The sequence below is a fragment of the Nuphar pumila genome, chromosome 11 (assembly GCF_984573655.1).
Source record: "Nuphar pumila chromosome 11, dmNupPumi1.hap1.1, whole genome shotgun sequence".
NCBI lineage: Eukaryota > Viridiplantae > Streptophyta > Magnoliopsida > Nymphaeales > Nymphaeaceae > Nuphar > Nuphar pumila.
This window is the reverse complement of record NC_143259.1, coordinates 38,593,110-38,608,789: the sequence shown is the minus strand read 5'-3', so window position 1 is coordinate 38,608,789 and position 15,680 is coordinate 38,593,110. Positions and strand designations below refer to the sequence as shown.

The following is a 15,680-nucleotide window of genomic DNA, read 5'->3' as shown; positions in this document are numbered from 1 at the left end:
TTTTCTTTTTATTTTTCTCTCTCTCCTCCTATTTATTCCTTTCTTACCCTTGTAAAAGATGGATGACAATGACAAGATCACCATCATTCCTATGAAGCTAAATGATACTAACTATGTAATGTGGGCTTCGATTATGAAACACCACATTTGGGGAAAAGGTTTATGGGGTATAGTGGATGGTTCCGATTTGGAACCTAAACTATCTCTTACCAAGAAAGAGGGTGATAAAGAGGTTCCTCTAACGGAAGAAGAGAAGAGTAAGGCGTTAGCCACTTATGAAAAGAAATGGAAAGAATGGAGGATAGGGCATGCAAAAATTATGTCATGGCTCATCAATAGCATAGACATTAAAAAATGCTCTAGTCTAGCTAAGTTTGAGCATGCCGATAAGGCTTGGGAATACCTCAAAAACATGTATTCTCTTAAAGATATTGCACATGTATGCAATTTACAAGATAAAGTTCGGACAATGACTCAAAAAGATAAAACTATTCGGGAATATTATAATGAGTTGTCCGAACTTTGGGAAGAGTTGGCTCTTCTTGAGCCCAAATGGCATTGTGCCGAAGACATCGAGCTTCGCCAAAAGCAACTCGATATGGAACATTTCTATCAATTTGTGAATGGTCTAAGGCCGGAGTTTGAATCCACCAAATCGGCCATTTTACATCGTGGAAAAATTCCTTCTATTGTTGATACTATAGAAGAGCTCACTATGGAGGAAAATAGACTTAGAAAAAGTACTCCAAAAGTTGATGATGACTCCGTTTTAGCTGTATCTAGACCCGGGAATCATACTCGTACTTACAAGCCGCCTCATTTTGGAAGGCAAAATGGCGACTTTGATAAAAGAAAAGTTATTTGTCATCATTGTCATGAACCGGGGCACTATAGGCCTCAATGTCCAAAGTTAAAAAGAAGAGAAGAAAAAAGAGTTGCATCTGTTGAATCTGAGTCAAAAGATCAAGATGCACCTGTGTCTATGGCTCAACTGATGGAAATCCTTCAACCTCTTCTCAAAGGGGTATCCTCCTCAACCGAAGCCTCAACTGGAGCGGCAGTTGCATCTTTCTCCGGTCCAGGTAACTTTCCTTGGCTTTTAGATTCTGGTGCTTCTTTTCATATGACCCCAAATGTTAATAGTCTATCTGAATGTCTTAAAAATGACTCAAGTGTGTCAAAGGTTTTTACAGCCGATGGCACATCTCTCGAAGTAAAAGGAATAGGATGTTTTGAAAATCTTCAAAAATCCAAAAGATTTTTTATCCCAGAAGTTAGATATATCCCTAAACTTAATTTGAATCTCTTATCTGTCTCGCAAATATCTGATTATGGATGTAATATCTCCTTCTCTTCTCATGGTTGTTGGGTACAGGATCGCCAGTCAGGGAAGCTGATTGGGGAAGGCCATAGAGAAGGAGAACTTTATTACCTGGACTTTTTGGAATTACCCAAGAATGCATTTTGTTATAATATTCAGAAATTAGAATTGGATTTATGGCACAAAAGGCTTGGCCATCCTCATATGTCTAAAATTCAATATTTTCCAAGTTTGGAAAAATTTTGTAATTCTGAAAATTTTTCTTGTAAAGACTGCATTCTTGGCAAAATGAAAAGGTTACCATTTCTTAGTAGAACTTTTGTTTCCTCACGATCACTTGAGTTAATACATTCGGATGTTTGGGGCCCCGCACCAGTTATTTCCAAAGGTGGTTATACATATTATGTCATTTTTGTTGATGACTTTTCTAGACATACTTGGATTTATTTTCTTAAAAATAAATCTGATGTCTTTGCTAACTTCCAAATATTTCATAAAATGGTTAAAAATAAGTTTCAAAATGATATTTCTGTTTTTCGCACTGATTCAGGGGGAGAATTTATGTCCAACGAATTCAAAGACTATCTCAATTTACATGGTATTACACATCAAAGATCATGTCCACACACTCCACAACAGAATGGCCTAGCCGAACGCAAACATTGGCACATTATGGAAACTACTAGGACATTGCTAATTGCAAATCAAGTTCCAAAAAGTTTTTGGGCTGAAGCGGTCCTAACTGCCACCTACCTCATTAATAGGATGCCATCTTCCTCATTAAAGAATACAACTCCAATAGAAAAGCTTGTTAATTTAACTCCAGATTATTCTAGATTAAGAGTCTTTGGATGCAAATGTTTTGTTTTCACCAACAGAAATGATAAACTCTCTCCTCGTGCAATCCCATGTGCCTTTTTAGGATATGCTGATAATCAAAAAGGCTACAGGTGTTTCGATTTTCAAAATGACAAATTATATGTGTCAAGAAATGTATTTTTTTTGGAAAAAGAAAGCTTCTTTGAATTTGAAAAATCTAAGGATGTCACTGAATACTCGTTTTTAATTGATCCAACTTCAAAATCCAATGAATGTGATGTTGGATGTGACCTTGACAATGATCAAAGTCCTATTGTTGTTGAAAATGATGATAATGAAGAGCAAATCCATAGGGATGTTAGTCTACAATATTCAAGACGTAGAGAGCAAAATCTTCCATGTGCATTACAAAAATACTCTGAAGTCCCACCTAGAAGAACGTCTAGAATCTCTAAACCTCCAGAAAAATTTGTGTCTTATGAATCTTTTTCACCCACGTATAGGGCCGCCATTACATTAATACAATCATATGTTGAACCATCATCCTATTCTCAAGCAAAAAATCATATAGAATGGATAGAAGCCATGAAAATAGAATTGGATGCACTAGAAAAGGCCAATACTTGGACGATACAAGATATTCCTCCGGGTAAGAAACCTATAGGTTGTAGGTGGGTATACAAAGTCAAAACCAAAAGTGATGGGACCCTGGAAAGATATAAGGCCCGTTTAGTAGCAAAAGGATATGCCCAAGAGTATGGCATCGATTATGAAGAAACATTTGCTCCTGTGGCCCGTATGACCACTGTTAGAACTTTAATAGCCTTGGCCTCCATTAGAACATGGCCTATCTTTCAATTAGATGTCAAAAATGCTTTCCTGAATGAGAATCTCGTTGAAGAAGTATACATGGAAGCCCCACCTGGTATTAGTATCCCTAAGGGTAAAGCTCTTCGTCTAGAAAAAGCTTTTTATGGTCTTAAACAGGCTCCAAAAGCCTGGTATGACCGATTTAGTCATGTTATGCTTGATATTGGTTTTCAACCTTGTTTAACTGACACTGCTTTGTTTGTTAAGAAATCTGATGCAGGCATCATTATTCTTCTTCTCTATGTGGACGATATGATCATCACCGGAGGCGACAAACAGGGAGTTGCAAATATCAAATCTCTTCTTAAAACTCACTTTGAAATGACTGACTTAGGTTTATTAAGATATTTTTTAGGCATTGAAGTTGCTTATTCCCCTCGGGGGTATTTGATATCTCAATCTAAATTTGCTCTTGATATCGTTTCCAGGTCTGAAATTACAGATGATAAGAAAGTAGACACTCCAGAAGTTGTCAATGTTAAAATGAAAATTGATGATGGAGAACTTCTTGATGATCCTACTCCTTATAGACAACTTGTTGGAGCTCTTTCTTATCTTTTCATTACTAGGCCAGATATAACTCATGCGGTTCATACAGTTAGTCAGTTTCAGCATGCTCCCACCTCTGTGCACATGGGAGCGATTTTGCGTATTATTAGATACTTAAAATCCTCTCTTTCATGAGGACTCTTCTTGTCTGCTTCATCTTCATCAAATTTAATTGCATATACTGATGCTGACTGGGGAGGTGATCCCAATAATAGACACTCAACTACTGGTTTTTGTGTGTTCCTAGGTGAAACCTTAATTTCGTGGAGGTGCAAGAAGCAGCAAAAAGTCTCTCTTTCCTCCACCGAAGCTGAATACAGAGCCATGACAACCACCACTATGGAGGTTGTTTGGCTCAGACGATTGCTAGCAGATATGGGAGCTAAAGCAACACAAGCTTCAAAGATGTGCTGTGACAACAAAAGTGCGATCTACATTGCAAGCAACCGGACATTCCATGAGCGCACTAAACACATTGAGATGGACTGTCACTATGTCAGAGAGGAATACTTACATGGAACCATTGATCTGCCATATGTTACATCAGAATATCAATTAGCAGACTTCTTCACCAAGCCTCTCGCTGCTCCCAGATTTCACTTCCTCTTAGACAAACTTTCGCTCATTGTACCGTAAGTTTGAAGGGGAGTGTTAAAATGTAAACTGCAATATATATATATATATTATTTAATATTATTATATTTTCTTTTATTATTTTCTTTTTCTATTTTTTTATTTTCTTTTTTAGCATCTAGTTCAATAGAAACTAGATATTTTGATCCAGTCAAGTTCCTGTTGGAACTTGACTGTGCAAGTAGCTGTTGGACTGTAGTCCAACAACTATAATAAATGCTGTTGGACTATAGTCCAACAGCTATAATAATAAATGCTGTTGGACTATAGTCCAACAGCTATATTAAGAGACGTTGGAATCCAACGTCTCTTTTTGGAGAGCTCAAAATGAGCTCTCCTCTCTCTCCCATTGTTTTGTATATATAGGGGTGAACCCCTTCAATGTAAATTACCATGCTTCTTAAGCATTTTGTTCGTGAATAAAGTATTATTTATTTTTCAAGTGTTCTTCCCTTTATACCCTTTCAAGGGTCATGCTTGCAGTGTCTCCAATAGACACTTGTTTGTGAGTTATTTGTGCATTTGTTGAAGACCACCATTTCATTACAGTACACACGATTCTGGAAATCCATAAGTCACTTCCTACTAAATGGATCATCTTGATCACATCTGAGGTTGGATTTGCTAAAAAAATGTTTTAATTAAGTAGACTATAGGTACAATCGATTGTAAGAATATATATATGGAGTAGTAACCAATGTCCGCACTTGTGGAGGGGTGACAACCAATTTTCCGATAACGGTTGGGTTACATCAAGGATCTGCTTTAAGCCCTTTCCTATTTGCGATAGTGATGGATGAGCTTACGAGATCAATTCAAGAAAATGTACCGTGGTGTATGTTGTTTGCTGATGATATTGTTTTGATTGATGAGTCTAGAGCTGGGGTTAATGCTAAGTTAGAATTATGGAGACAGACATTGGAAGCTAGAGGTTTTAAGTTGAGTAAGAGTAAGACTGAATATATGGAATGTCGGTTTAGTAAGCAACGAAGTAGTGATGGGAGTGTAGTGAAGCTTGGTGAGCAAGATATAACGGTGAATGATTATTTCAAATATTTGGGATCCATCATTCAAAAATATGGAGAAATTGATGGAGATGTAAATCATAGGATAAAGGTTGGGTGGATGATATGGAAAAGTGCTACTGGAGTGCTGTGCGATCGTAGAATGCCATTGCGGTTGAAGGGAAAGTTTTATCGGACGACTATTAGACCCGCTTTACTATATGGTACGGAATGTTGGGCTGCCAAGAGACATCATATTCAAAAAATGAGTGTAGCTGAGATGCGGATGCTTAGATGGATGTGTGGAAATACAATAAAAGATAAGATTCAGAACGAAGAGATACGTAAGAAGGTAGGTGTTGCACCCATTGAAAATAAGATGCGAGAGAATCGTTTACGGTGGTTTGGACATATTCGGCGAAGGCCTAATGATGCTCCAGTTAGAAGGTTGGAGAAATGGGAAAATATATTAGTTAAAAGAGGTCGGGGTAGGCCTAGGAAGACTTGGATGGAGATGATAGGAAAGGATATGAATGCTTTGAACCTCACCGAGGACATGGCGTTGGATAGAAATGATTGGAGGAAAATGATTCATGTGGAAGACCCAAAATGAATTTCTTTTTTGGTTCATATCGCTGACCCCAATTGTTTTGGGATGAAGGCGTAGTTGTTGTTGTTGTTTGTTGATATATATATATATATATATATATATATATATATATATATATAGAGAGAGAGAGAGAGAGAGAGAGAGAGAGAGAGAGAGAGAGCAATGCACAACAGCAGCCCTTTGCCATAGTGCCATCCCCAAAAAAATGTGAGAAAAAGAAAATTGATCTAAGCAAATTTAAGTTAGGGGAGGCTGACTAAAAAAGCGATTAAATGAGGTCTACCTTGTTGTATTCAAAAGCCGCTTGTCACCATTTATATTAATTAGACATATCCAATACCTTTGAACTTGTAATTCTTTATTCATTCATTCTTTTGATGACTTTTAGCTATTCATCCTGATTGTAGAAATAGTGCAACCAATTACTATAGAAAATTTTTAAAGCTAGGAATTTTATAAGTATATCTTCTGTTAAGTAATTCTGAAAATATCCTTGAGAACGGTACTGTATAAAAAGAATATACCAAACTTCAGGTCCCTCCTTTTCTCATATTGCAAAACAAAGCTTCTTTAAAAGATCGCATTTTACAATGCTATCTCTCTCAGGTGCAGTAAAAGAAAGCAAAATTGTAAAATGTAGGTCACTTTATATGGACACTAATACTGCAATGATTTTATGCCCTTTTTATTTGGCAGTATGAAGACAATGGTACACCAGACAAACAATTCAAACAGATCCATAAAACTTGATGATATGTTAATTTACATACATCGGCCTGGTGCCAGATTTCTTGCAAGACATGTTCAAACCTATGTCACAGGGATTCAGCTAACCAGGTGCCGCACCCGCTTCGACGCGACGCAGGTGCGCGTGCAGGTGCGGCACCTGGTGTGGTCAACCCGACCCTATGTAAAAAAAATGAAAATCACGATGTCGAGGGAGGCTCGCCTGAAGAAGAAGACAACGAGGAAAGAGAGAGGCGAGAGAGGGAGCTCACTTGATAGGGGGCCGAAGGGCGCATCGCTGGCACAAGAAGGACCGGCGTCGGGTGGCTCGCCAGACGTGGGGCTTGCCGGCGTCAGGTGGCCGGAAAACGAACGAGAGAGAGGGAGCTTGCGGCGGGGGGAGAAGGCGAGCGAGGAGAGAGAGTGAGCAGTGTGGGGGAGGGGGAAGCAGATCAGGTCATGCTGAACGTGAGCGTTTTTGCTTAAGCCGACATCGTGGCCATCCGATTTGCATTTTAAAAAGCTAAAAAGTCAACAAACCACGTGGCATTCATCCAAAATGCGAACAAACGGCCACGATGACGCTCATGTTCAGCATGACCTGATCTGCTTCCGCGTGGGGGAGGGTTTCTCGAATGAGAACCCTACCCTGCATGCTTTAAATAAGCACGGGTTTGGATCCGGGTCGGATCCGAATCTGACCCGGGTCCGATTTTTTTGCCGCACCCCCACACCCATGTTTTTTTAAAGTGCCGCATCCCCGCACCCGCATCCACACCCATGCGACATAGGTTCAAACAATATGCTTTCTAATATTAAAGTTACAGATTTAGTGGCCATGGAAAAAAGATCAAATTTGGTCTGATTGTTAATTGCACATTCTTCATCTAGTACTTCTCTAGAATGCTGAACTAGTCTTTATAGAAACATGTTAATTCAATCTCTAGAGTAACACTAAGAAAGCAATCCTAATGCTGTGCATATTTATGGCATGGGAAGGTCACAATGGAACTTGCTTGTTGGTGACGGTGTGTGGAGGTTGGACTGCTTGGAGTTTGGACCAAGAAAAGTGCTCTGGCAAGCATAAGAAGAAAGAAAGATGTCAACCTCGTAAATACCATGGAAAGGCCTGCTAAGTTTTTTCCACTCATTGATAAAACTGTGAAGGTTTTGCAAAGGATAGCTGTTCTTGCCTAAATATGGAAAATAAACTCCTACTTTAGCTCAATAAGATGCAGTCTTAGCAATTTTTTGTGGGAATAACATTAACAGTATCATAAAAGGCATGGGTGTTATAACTAGTGGGGGCAACAGGTTATGTACTTGGAAACCAGGCTCAGGTCCAAAATTTGGCTCCACGTGCAAGTAAGGTGCTGTCTGATGCGTGTTGAAGCTTGGATGTGAAAAAGTGTTGAATAGACCTAGACTGATAATACATGTAGATGCACTTGTGTTTTGGCCATGGGCCAGCTGAAAGGGACTAGGCCTGAGCTCATTTGGCATACTTTTCTTCGATGCCTGATGGGCTCCTTACCCATCTAGCCCATGTGTATCCCTGTGTATAAGGAAGAACTTGATCCTTAACCTTTGCAGTGTGTGCTCCATGCATATTACAAGTAAAGTTGCTCGATTAAAATTTAGTGACAGCTATATTGCAATCTTGACTCGAGAATTGATTAGGGCACAAACTTGTCAAACCTTGATTTGGTCCACTCTGTGAAAGATTTCCAAGGCTGAAAACTACTTTTGTCTAAACACTATCAGTTAGAACAGAACTCAAAATATGAAAAGGTTCATTCTTTCCCTAATAAATGTTAAAAAATAGTAGAGGATGCAGGTTTAATTGCCTTTAGAATATGCAGTGATTATAATCCATGGTACCAATTACCAAATCTTTTTTTCCCCTGATGCAGGAGACTTTTGTAAATGCACTGCTTGTCATAGTGGTGATGCCATTAGCAAATCCAAGATCCTCTTCGGACATGATGAAGCCCGACCAGAAGGTTTGCAAACCTGAGAAGGAAGGACAGGACCCTTTTGACAATATTATCAAGCAAGCAATCGGGAAGGAGCCATTTATATCATTTTCAAGGGCTGGTGATAATCATGTTCAGTGGATTCAGTTACTGCATGCTCTGGATCAACAAGGAACTAACAAGCTCTCTAAGGCTTCAAAGGCTGTGAATGAGGTTGATGGGAAGGACTGGACACAGGAACACTGCAATGGCATCAGCTTGCTCTCATCTGAAATGAATGGGTTTAAGGACTCCATCCACTCAAAGGGAACGGGATCACCTCTAAAAGGGACAAAACTTCCTCCTGAACATATCCATCATCACAAACTTCCCGAAATTGTTGCCTTGGCAACTGGAAAGGCGAACGGTGAGAGTGAAAAATGTATGTCACTATCATATATCAGGTACCTTGGTAGATGTAAATAGGTTTTGCTTCATATTGAAGCAAAGGTATTTAGCTGGTGCTGAATGTGGGTGCTTTATGGCAGATTTTCCTGGATGGCCCTTGTCATTACCTTCAAAAGTGCAGATGCAAAAATGTGATAAGTGTTCACGGGAGTTCTGTTCACCAATCAACTATAGAAGGCACATCCGTATACATCGTCGTTCTTTGAACATTGATAAGGTTTGTCTCTGTCAAACTAAACTTGGGGTCTTGGCCTTTGTTACTTACCAATAAAACAATAGTGCTCTTTCACAAGCCGAACTCTGTGACTATCTGTAATGGAAATATTTTCTACTCTTAAGATTTAGACCACAAGTATCAGAAAAATGATTTAAGTATTTTACCTTTAGACTCATCCTGGCTTTTAAAGTATTGTTCTGAATTTGTGTTGGTTTTAACTTTGCTGTCCAAAAGGTATTATGCTGAACCAGTTACTTAATCAATCAACCTTCAAAAAGCACTTTTGTCTGATTGGTTACATGCTACATTCTAATGTTGCTTCACTTGTCACTTAAAATTGCATCTTGTCATCATGATTAAAGGAATTCCTTCTGCTTTTGCAGTATGCCATATGAAAATTTTCATATTCTATCGACAGTGCTTATGGTTTTTGAAGTTAATATTTTATGCATTTGATGCAACCACTGTTGGTCTTTGGCCTTTCTCAAACAATTAATGTGGTGGTTGCAATGTGCAAATAGTTACAATTGTGCTTATCATCATCTTTGTTATCTTTCTTTGCATAACTGTCTGATTCTCATCTTACTTGTTGTAGGACTCATCAAAGAACAGAGATTACTTGGGTGCATTCTGGGATAAGGTATCTGTTTGTGAATGTGTTGTATGAAACCATATTTTGTGTGATTTCTATCTCGACCTTGATTTATTGATTTGCTTATTTCCAGCTATCTTTGGAAGAAGCAACAGAAATTATGTCATTCAAGAATATGGCACTGGAGGTGATGGTTCTGTTGTCTTTTTTTCTTGTTTCATTGTCAAAGTTTGCCTAATAAATACATGTTCAAAAGAGTTCTTTATCTTTGATCACCTTTGGTCTTTCCCAGAATAAATTGCATTTTTGTTCTTATTTTATTTTTGTGCTCTTTTCGGTTTTTAGAAGATAGATAGATAAAACAGGGCATACTTGTGCAACTATCTGCACACAGGTTTTTTTGTTTTTTTCTGTTCTTTTGTTGTTGTTGTTGCTGCATCTGTTATTATTCAGTTTAACTCTCTGAGGAGATTTTTATTTCCTTGTTGTTGTTGCTGCTGCTGTTGTTATTATTCAGTTAACTCACTGGGGAGATACTGGCTCTCTCTGGTTCATGGTTGGCTTGACTTATGCATTAGCACGGTCATGTCATGTTGACCTGCAGGAATATAAAATTTTGGGACAGAATGTTGCAACTTGATACAACAACAACAACAACAACAACTACGCCTTCATCCCAAAACAATTGGGGTCGGCTATAATGTAGCAACTTGATAGTCATGCGAAAATCCAAAACTCACATTGTAGTTTTCATTTTCTTGTTATGGAAATGTTTTTAATAATCAGTTTGCTCTACAGCATCTATCACCTACTGATATATGTCATGCGATGACATACTTGGTATCGTGTAGGAGGTGCCCGGGTCGTCGATCATAAAAACATTGACAGCATTTGTTCGAAAACCTGGTTTCACTTCTCTTCCACAATCCTACATAAAAGCTGGTGCTGCACTTCTGGTAGAGCTGCATTCCTTTTCTCTTATCATCCTTTTTTCTCTGCATTTTCCTTCTGTTTTTTCCTCACTGCTCTTTCTATTTTATACTCCTTGCAATTGCAACTTGGTGTGTATTTGATAAGGATCTTATCTGTTGTTATCCTTGCGTACAGGATATCATTCAAGCCAGGCCTTCTAGGCTGCCCATTTCTTCAAAGGAGTTGTTTGTCATACTTGATGATGCCAGTGAACGGACCTTCTTATGTGCTGGTACAGCTGTTTCAATGCATAGGTTTGTGTTTGATGGGGAAGCTGCAAAGATTGGAACGGAGACAAGGAATATTGTTGCATGCACCAGCTTCCTTGTTGAACAGAAGCTGGTAGGTATTAGATTCTTTGCTATCTGTGAATCTGAATAATCATGTTTACTTCCTTTTTCTTGGCAAGTTAAATTAGTTGCATAGCATATGTTATCACTCTAATAACCTGGACACTAGTTGTTTTGTTTTGATGATTGTTGACTCCTAGCCTACTGATTTGCAAGTAACTTTCTTTATCCTCCATCTAGGGACTTGATTTGGTCTTGCTTTGATAGAGCACAGCTACTGTTATTCTTGGTGCTCTAATATTGGTCTGTTTATCCAGTCAAAGAATATCTTGACCTCACCAGGGTCTTTGACAGACTAGTTTTTACAGTGTTTTTGTTTTTGCAGGTTGTGGCATGGCTGGCTGACAAAGATGCTGAAGCTCTAAGATGTCAGAAACTTCTTGTTGAAGAAGAAGAAGCTGCTCAAAAAAGGTACAGACTGCTATGTGTGGCTTCTTGTATCATTTGACAAAAATCTAATTCATTTTGGTAAAAGATCAGCTCAGTCTTGGCATGTTCTATCAACTACAGTTAACCGTGATAGATCTCATTTAGCTTCAGGTTACCTTGTTAGGTTAATCACATGTCCTTTCGTGCTTGTATCTATTAAATTTCTTTTTCACTGGCAACATATGTGCATGTGTGCATACATGTACTGCAACATTTTTCTGCCACATTTGTGGAAAAAATTAGAAAGTGCTTCCATGCAACCTATTGGTAGACATTTTAGGTCTGTATGCTTGTCTTTTCCCATGTCAGTAAATTTGCCATTTTTGTATGCAATGATTTTCGATCCTTTTACATTTTATAGGCAAGCTGAGCTCTTGGAGAAGAAAAGGCTGAAGAAACTGAAGCACAAAGAGCAGAAAGTGAGGGATCTAGCTGATGAAGGCACAGCAAATAAGGATGTTTTGCTGAATCTGTCTAATGATTCATCTCCTCTTGTGGAAACACCATCCTTGGCAGTTCCTAGTATAGTAGACCTTGAATGCCCAGAGTCCACGTGTGATTCCATCTGTCCACTAGAACCTGCCTTGTCAACAGATGTAGATGGTGAGAATAATGGAGCAAATGCTGGATACCTTGCAGCATCCTGTGATATAGGCGGAAGCCACTTGGATGGCCCAATAAGTGTGGATCCATCTGATTCTCATAACACAGATCACAAAGCATATGAGGGTCCATCTGATTCTCATAGCATGGATCATAAGGCACCATATGCTTTTGGAAAGCAGCATTCAAATATGGATCGTCGCCAAGCCATTAGGCAATCAAGATATATGCCAAATGGGTTTACTTCAGGTCCAGAGACTGTTTCTAAATCAGTTATGAACCAGAAACATGGCAGCTTGAAGGATCAAAAGATTGCTTCACAAACAAACAGTCATAAGGTGTGGACCAGGAAATCGAAGATGGAAGGAGAGAGAGAGGATTTCGATAATAAAGGAAAGAGAGAAGTACGTGAACAATTGGAGCAAAGCAAGAATTGTGAGGTTCTGATTGGCTCCATCTCTGTAGCAATTTCTGAAAGTAATGGGGCTAGGGATGATGATGTTGATACTACTGTAGCTGTTCAAACACATCACCGAGGTTGTACCAATAACAATCAGTTGTTTGCACGACCAACTGCTAATGAACAAGCTACAAAGAGGAATCCCATCTCTGAGAAGTTGAGTAAGCCAGATTTTGGTCAGACCTCTGTCAACAATTCCAAAGTGAAGCTCTGGAGGCCAGTGGGGACGGTTGGAGGCTCCAGGAATGAAGGGGGAGGTTCCACTGCAGAACAAAGTAATGGTTTGCCCTGTGACAGAGGGGAGACAAACCAAACTGCTGTTTCGGACAAGATAGTAGACAGTAGTGGAGCAATTGGGAACTGTTATAGACAGCCTGAAACTGAAGGAGACAGATTTGATGGGTGTGAAAATTCTTTGGAGAAAGTGGAGGAGGCAGATGCTGTAAACCAGATTGGTGTGACGTTATTCTCAAGCCGTGCTGCTGAGATTTTCCTCAACCAGAGTAAGGATACTCATCTCCATCCTAGTTCTCTTCCAGAATCATCTAACATGACACATCAAGCTGTTGATGGCTTGATCCTTTATTTCTCAAGGAAAACCTATGCCGTTGGGGTACGCCATTTTGGTGGTGTGTCCCCCATGACACAAGCGGACACAGACACCGATATCGACTTGTACTGGTAATATTTTAATAATTTTAAGTATTATTTCAATAAAAATCAATTTTAATATTAAAATATCAAAAAATAGTTTTTTATTGATTAAAAACTAAAAAAATTCTGTCCTTGTGTCATATTTTTTCAAAAAAAATTTGAACTTGCAAGTGGAATCTGTGTCCGGCATCCTCGTATCTTCGTGCCTTTGTGACAGAGTTATACACATGAACACACAGATGCATGTGAACTCGTCCATATGGTCAAAATGCTTTGCAAAGCCATGAGTTTACCATGAAAAGTTATAGGAATTAAGCGTGGAGCTAAGGGTAAAGAAGGTTGGGTACTTAACACAAAGTGATGGATCTATCTATTTTCTTTAGTGATTGATCGCAAGTTTCATCCTAAAAGTGGTTCAGTGGTATGACATTGAAGCAGTTAAATATAATAACATGAACCTACTTGGAAATTTGGATTTGAGCACTGGCAGAACAATGCCTCTCATATAAAATGTCTTTTTAGGTCATCCGGCAAGAAGTGTTGGCTGCGTGGACCAATATATTCACACTATTTCAGATAGGTTCTGTACCATACAGCTAAATAGTTTATGCTTATTGTCGTTCCCATTTCCTAAGCCAGTTCCAAGTTAGATCTATCCAATTGTAACCAACTTGGTGCATAATGGTGTGATGAGTGGATTGGCTTTGGTTGGTCCATGGTTAATTGCAGCTAGTAACTTTCTTTTTGAAGTCTATAATTTTCTAAAGCCATAGACTGATGGTCATCTTCAGGTTTATCACATGTAGATTACCAGAACAAAGTCAAGGTTTGTAAGATTGTCATTCCCCTTTTTGCAGGATGGAAGGAAGCAGTATCTGGTGATCATGTGACGGTTGTGATATCCCCTGGCTTGGAGGTATCCCTGGCATCAGTGTATCCCCAGATCGCATCTGCAGAACCATCCCCAACCATTGATCCAGAGAACTCTGAGTCCAAGGACAACCATGGGGGTTTCAACCATGATGGGAGGAGCGTCCTTGTCATTGCCACAACTGAAAACCGGTTGGACAGTGCTGAGCAGAACAGTGGTACAAGCGGTGCATCAAAACCCAGATCACAATCAATCTTTGCAAAAACCAGCCAGCTGAAGTACATCCCTAATCCGAGAAATGGTGCTCACTAGTGACCAATTATGGCTTCCTACGTTCCATTCTAAGCAGAGGTTTCCAATTTTTAAAGAAAGGCTTCTGTATCTCTTGGTGCTGCTTCTCCTGCAAATAGCTCCCTTCATGCGGCATTTGAGTTTGGTTAAGGGGTTGCGTCCTTTTGTAGGATTAAAATTTTTTATATTGTAATGTTTGTGTTTTTAGCATTCATTGATGCTAGTCTTCTTTAGGATCTTTACTCAGTTTTCTCCCTTTTGTTTTAGAGATAAAAGGGACGGTTTTGTATTTAGTATGTTTTTTCTTGGCAACCTCTCTATGCATCGGGGTTTGCATGAAGCAGATCTCGTGCTTGAGAGTCGGGTGTTGGTAATTGTCGTCCTCTTTCTATATCATGAATTAGTCATTCGAAAGACATGGTTTATGATATTTGGCAATTTTATTGGAGGGTTGCAGATGAGTTGATTTTGGAGGTCAATCCTATTTGGTTTTATCGGAATTTGTAGAGAGATTGTGTGGTTCCAATTGCTAACTCGTGCTGATCATAATCATATATTCCTTCTGCTGTCGTGGAGAGTTTAGCACCATAGTGGAAAGATTAAAAAACAGTTTCCTTGGTTACAACAACAACAACTACGCCTTCATCCCAAAACAATTGGGGTCAGCGATATGAACCAAAAAAGAAATTCATTTTGGGTCTTCCACATGAATCCTTTTCCTCCAATCATTTCTATCCAACGCCATGTCCTCGGTGAGGTTCAAAGCATTCATATCCTTTCCTATCATCTCCATCCAAGTCTTCCTAGGCCTACCCCGACCTCTTTTAACTAATATATTTTCCCATTTCTCCAACCTTCTAACTGGAGCATCATTAGGCCTTCGTCAAATATGTCCAAACCACCGTAAACGATTCTCTCGCATCTTATTTTCAATGGGTGCAACACCTACCTTCTTACGTATCTCTTCGTTCCGAATCTTATCTTTTATTGTATTTCCACACATCCATCTAAGCATCCGCATCTCAGCTACACTCATTTTTTGAATATGATGTCTCTTGGCAGCCCAACATTCCGTACCATATAGTAAAGCGGGTTTAATAGTCGTCCTATAAAACTTTTCCTTCAACCGCAATGGCATTCTACGATCGCACAGCACTCCAGTAGCACTTTTCCATTTCATCCACCCAACCTTTATCCTATGATTTACATCTCCATCAATTTCTCCATACTTTTGAATGATGGATCCCAAATATTTGAAATAATCATTCACCGGTATATCTTGCTCA

General features: G+C 39.1%; 1 protein-coding gene across 1 annotated transcript in view; it reads left to right on the top strand.

Moving 5' to 3' along the window:
- LOC149822281 (uncharacterized) overlaps positions 1-14,873 on the top strand; it is a 36,682-nt gene extending 21,809 nt beyond the window's left edge. Inside the window, exons 2-10 of the mRNA XM_089980965.1 lie at positions 8,446-8,929; positions 9,036-9,172; positions 9,768-9,812; positions 9,898-9,951; positions 10,616-10,720; positions 10,872-11,078; positions 11,412-11,497; positions 11,877-13,081; positions 14,090-14,873. Coding sequence (XP_089837091.1) covers positions 8,482-8,929; positions 9,036-9,172; positions 9,768-9,812; positions 9,898-9,951; positions 10,616-10,720; positions 10,872-11,078; positions 11,412-11,497; positions 11,877-13,081; positions 14,090-14,415 — 2,613 coding nt within the window. The 5' untranslated portion in view covers positions 8,446-8,481 and the 3' untranslated portion in view covers positions 14,416-14,873. The remainder of the gene's footprint in view (positions 1-8,445; positions 8,930-9,035; positions 9,173-9,767; positions 9,813-9,897; positions 9,952-10,615; positions 10,721-10,871; positions 11,079-11,411; positions 11,498-11,876; positions 13,082-14,089) is intronic.
- Positions 14,874-15,680: the final 807 nt, after the last annotated feature.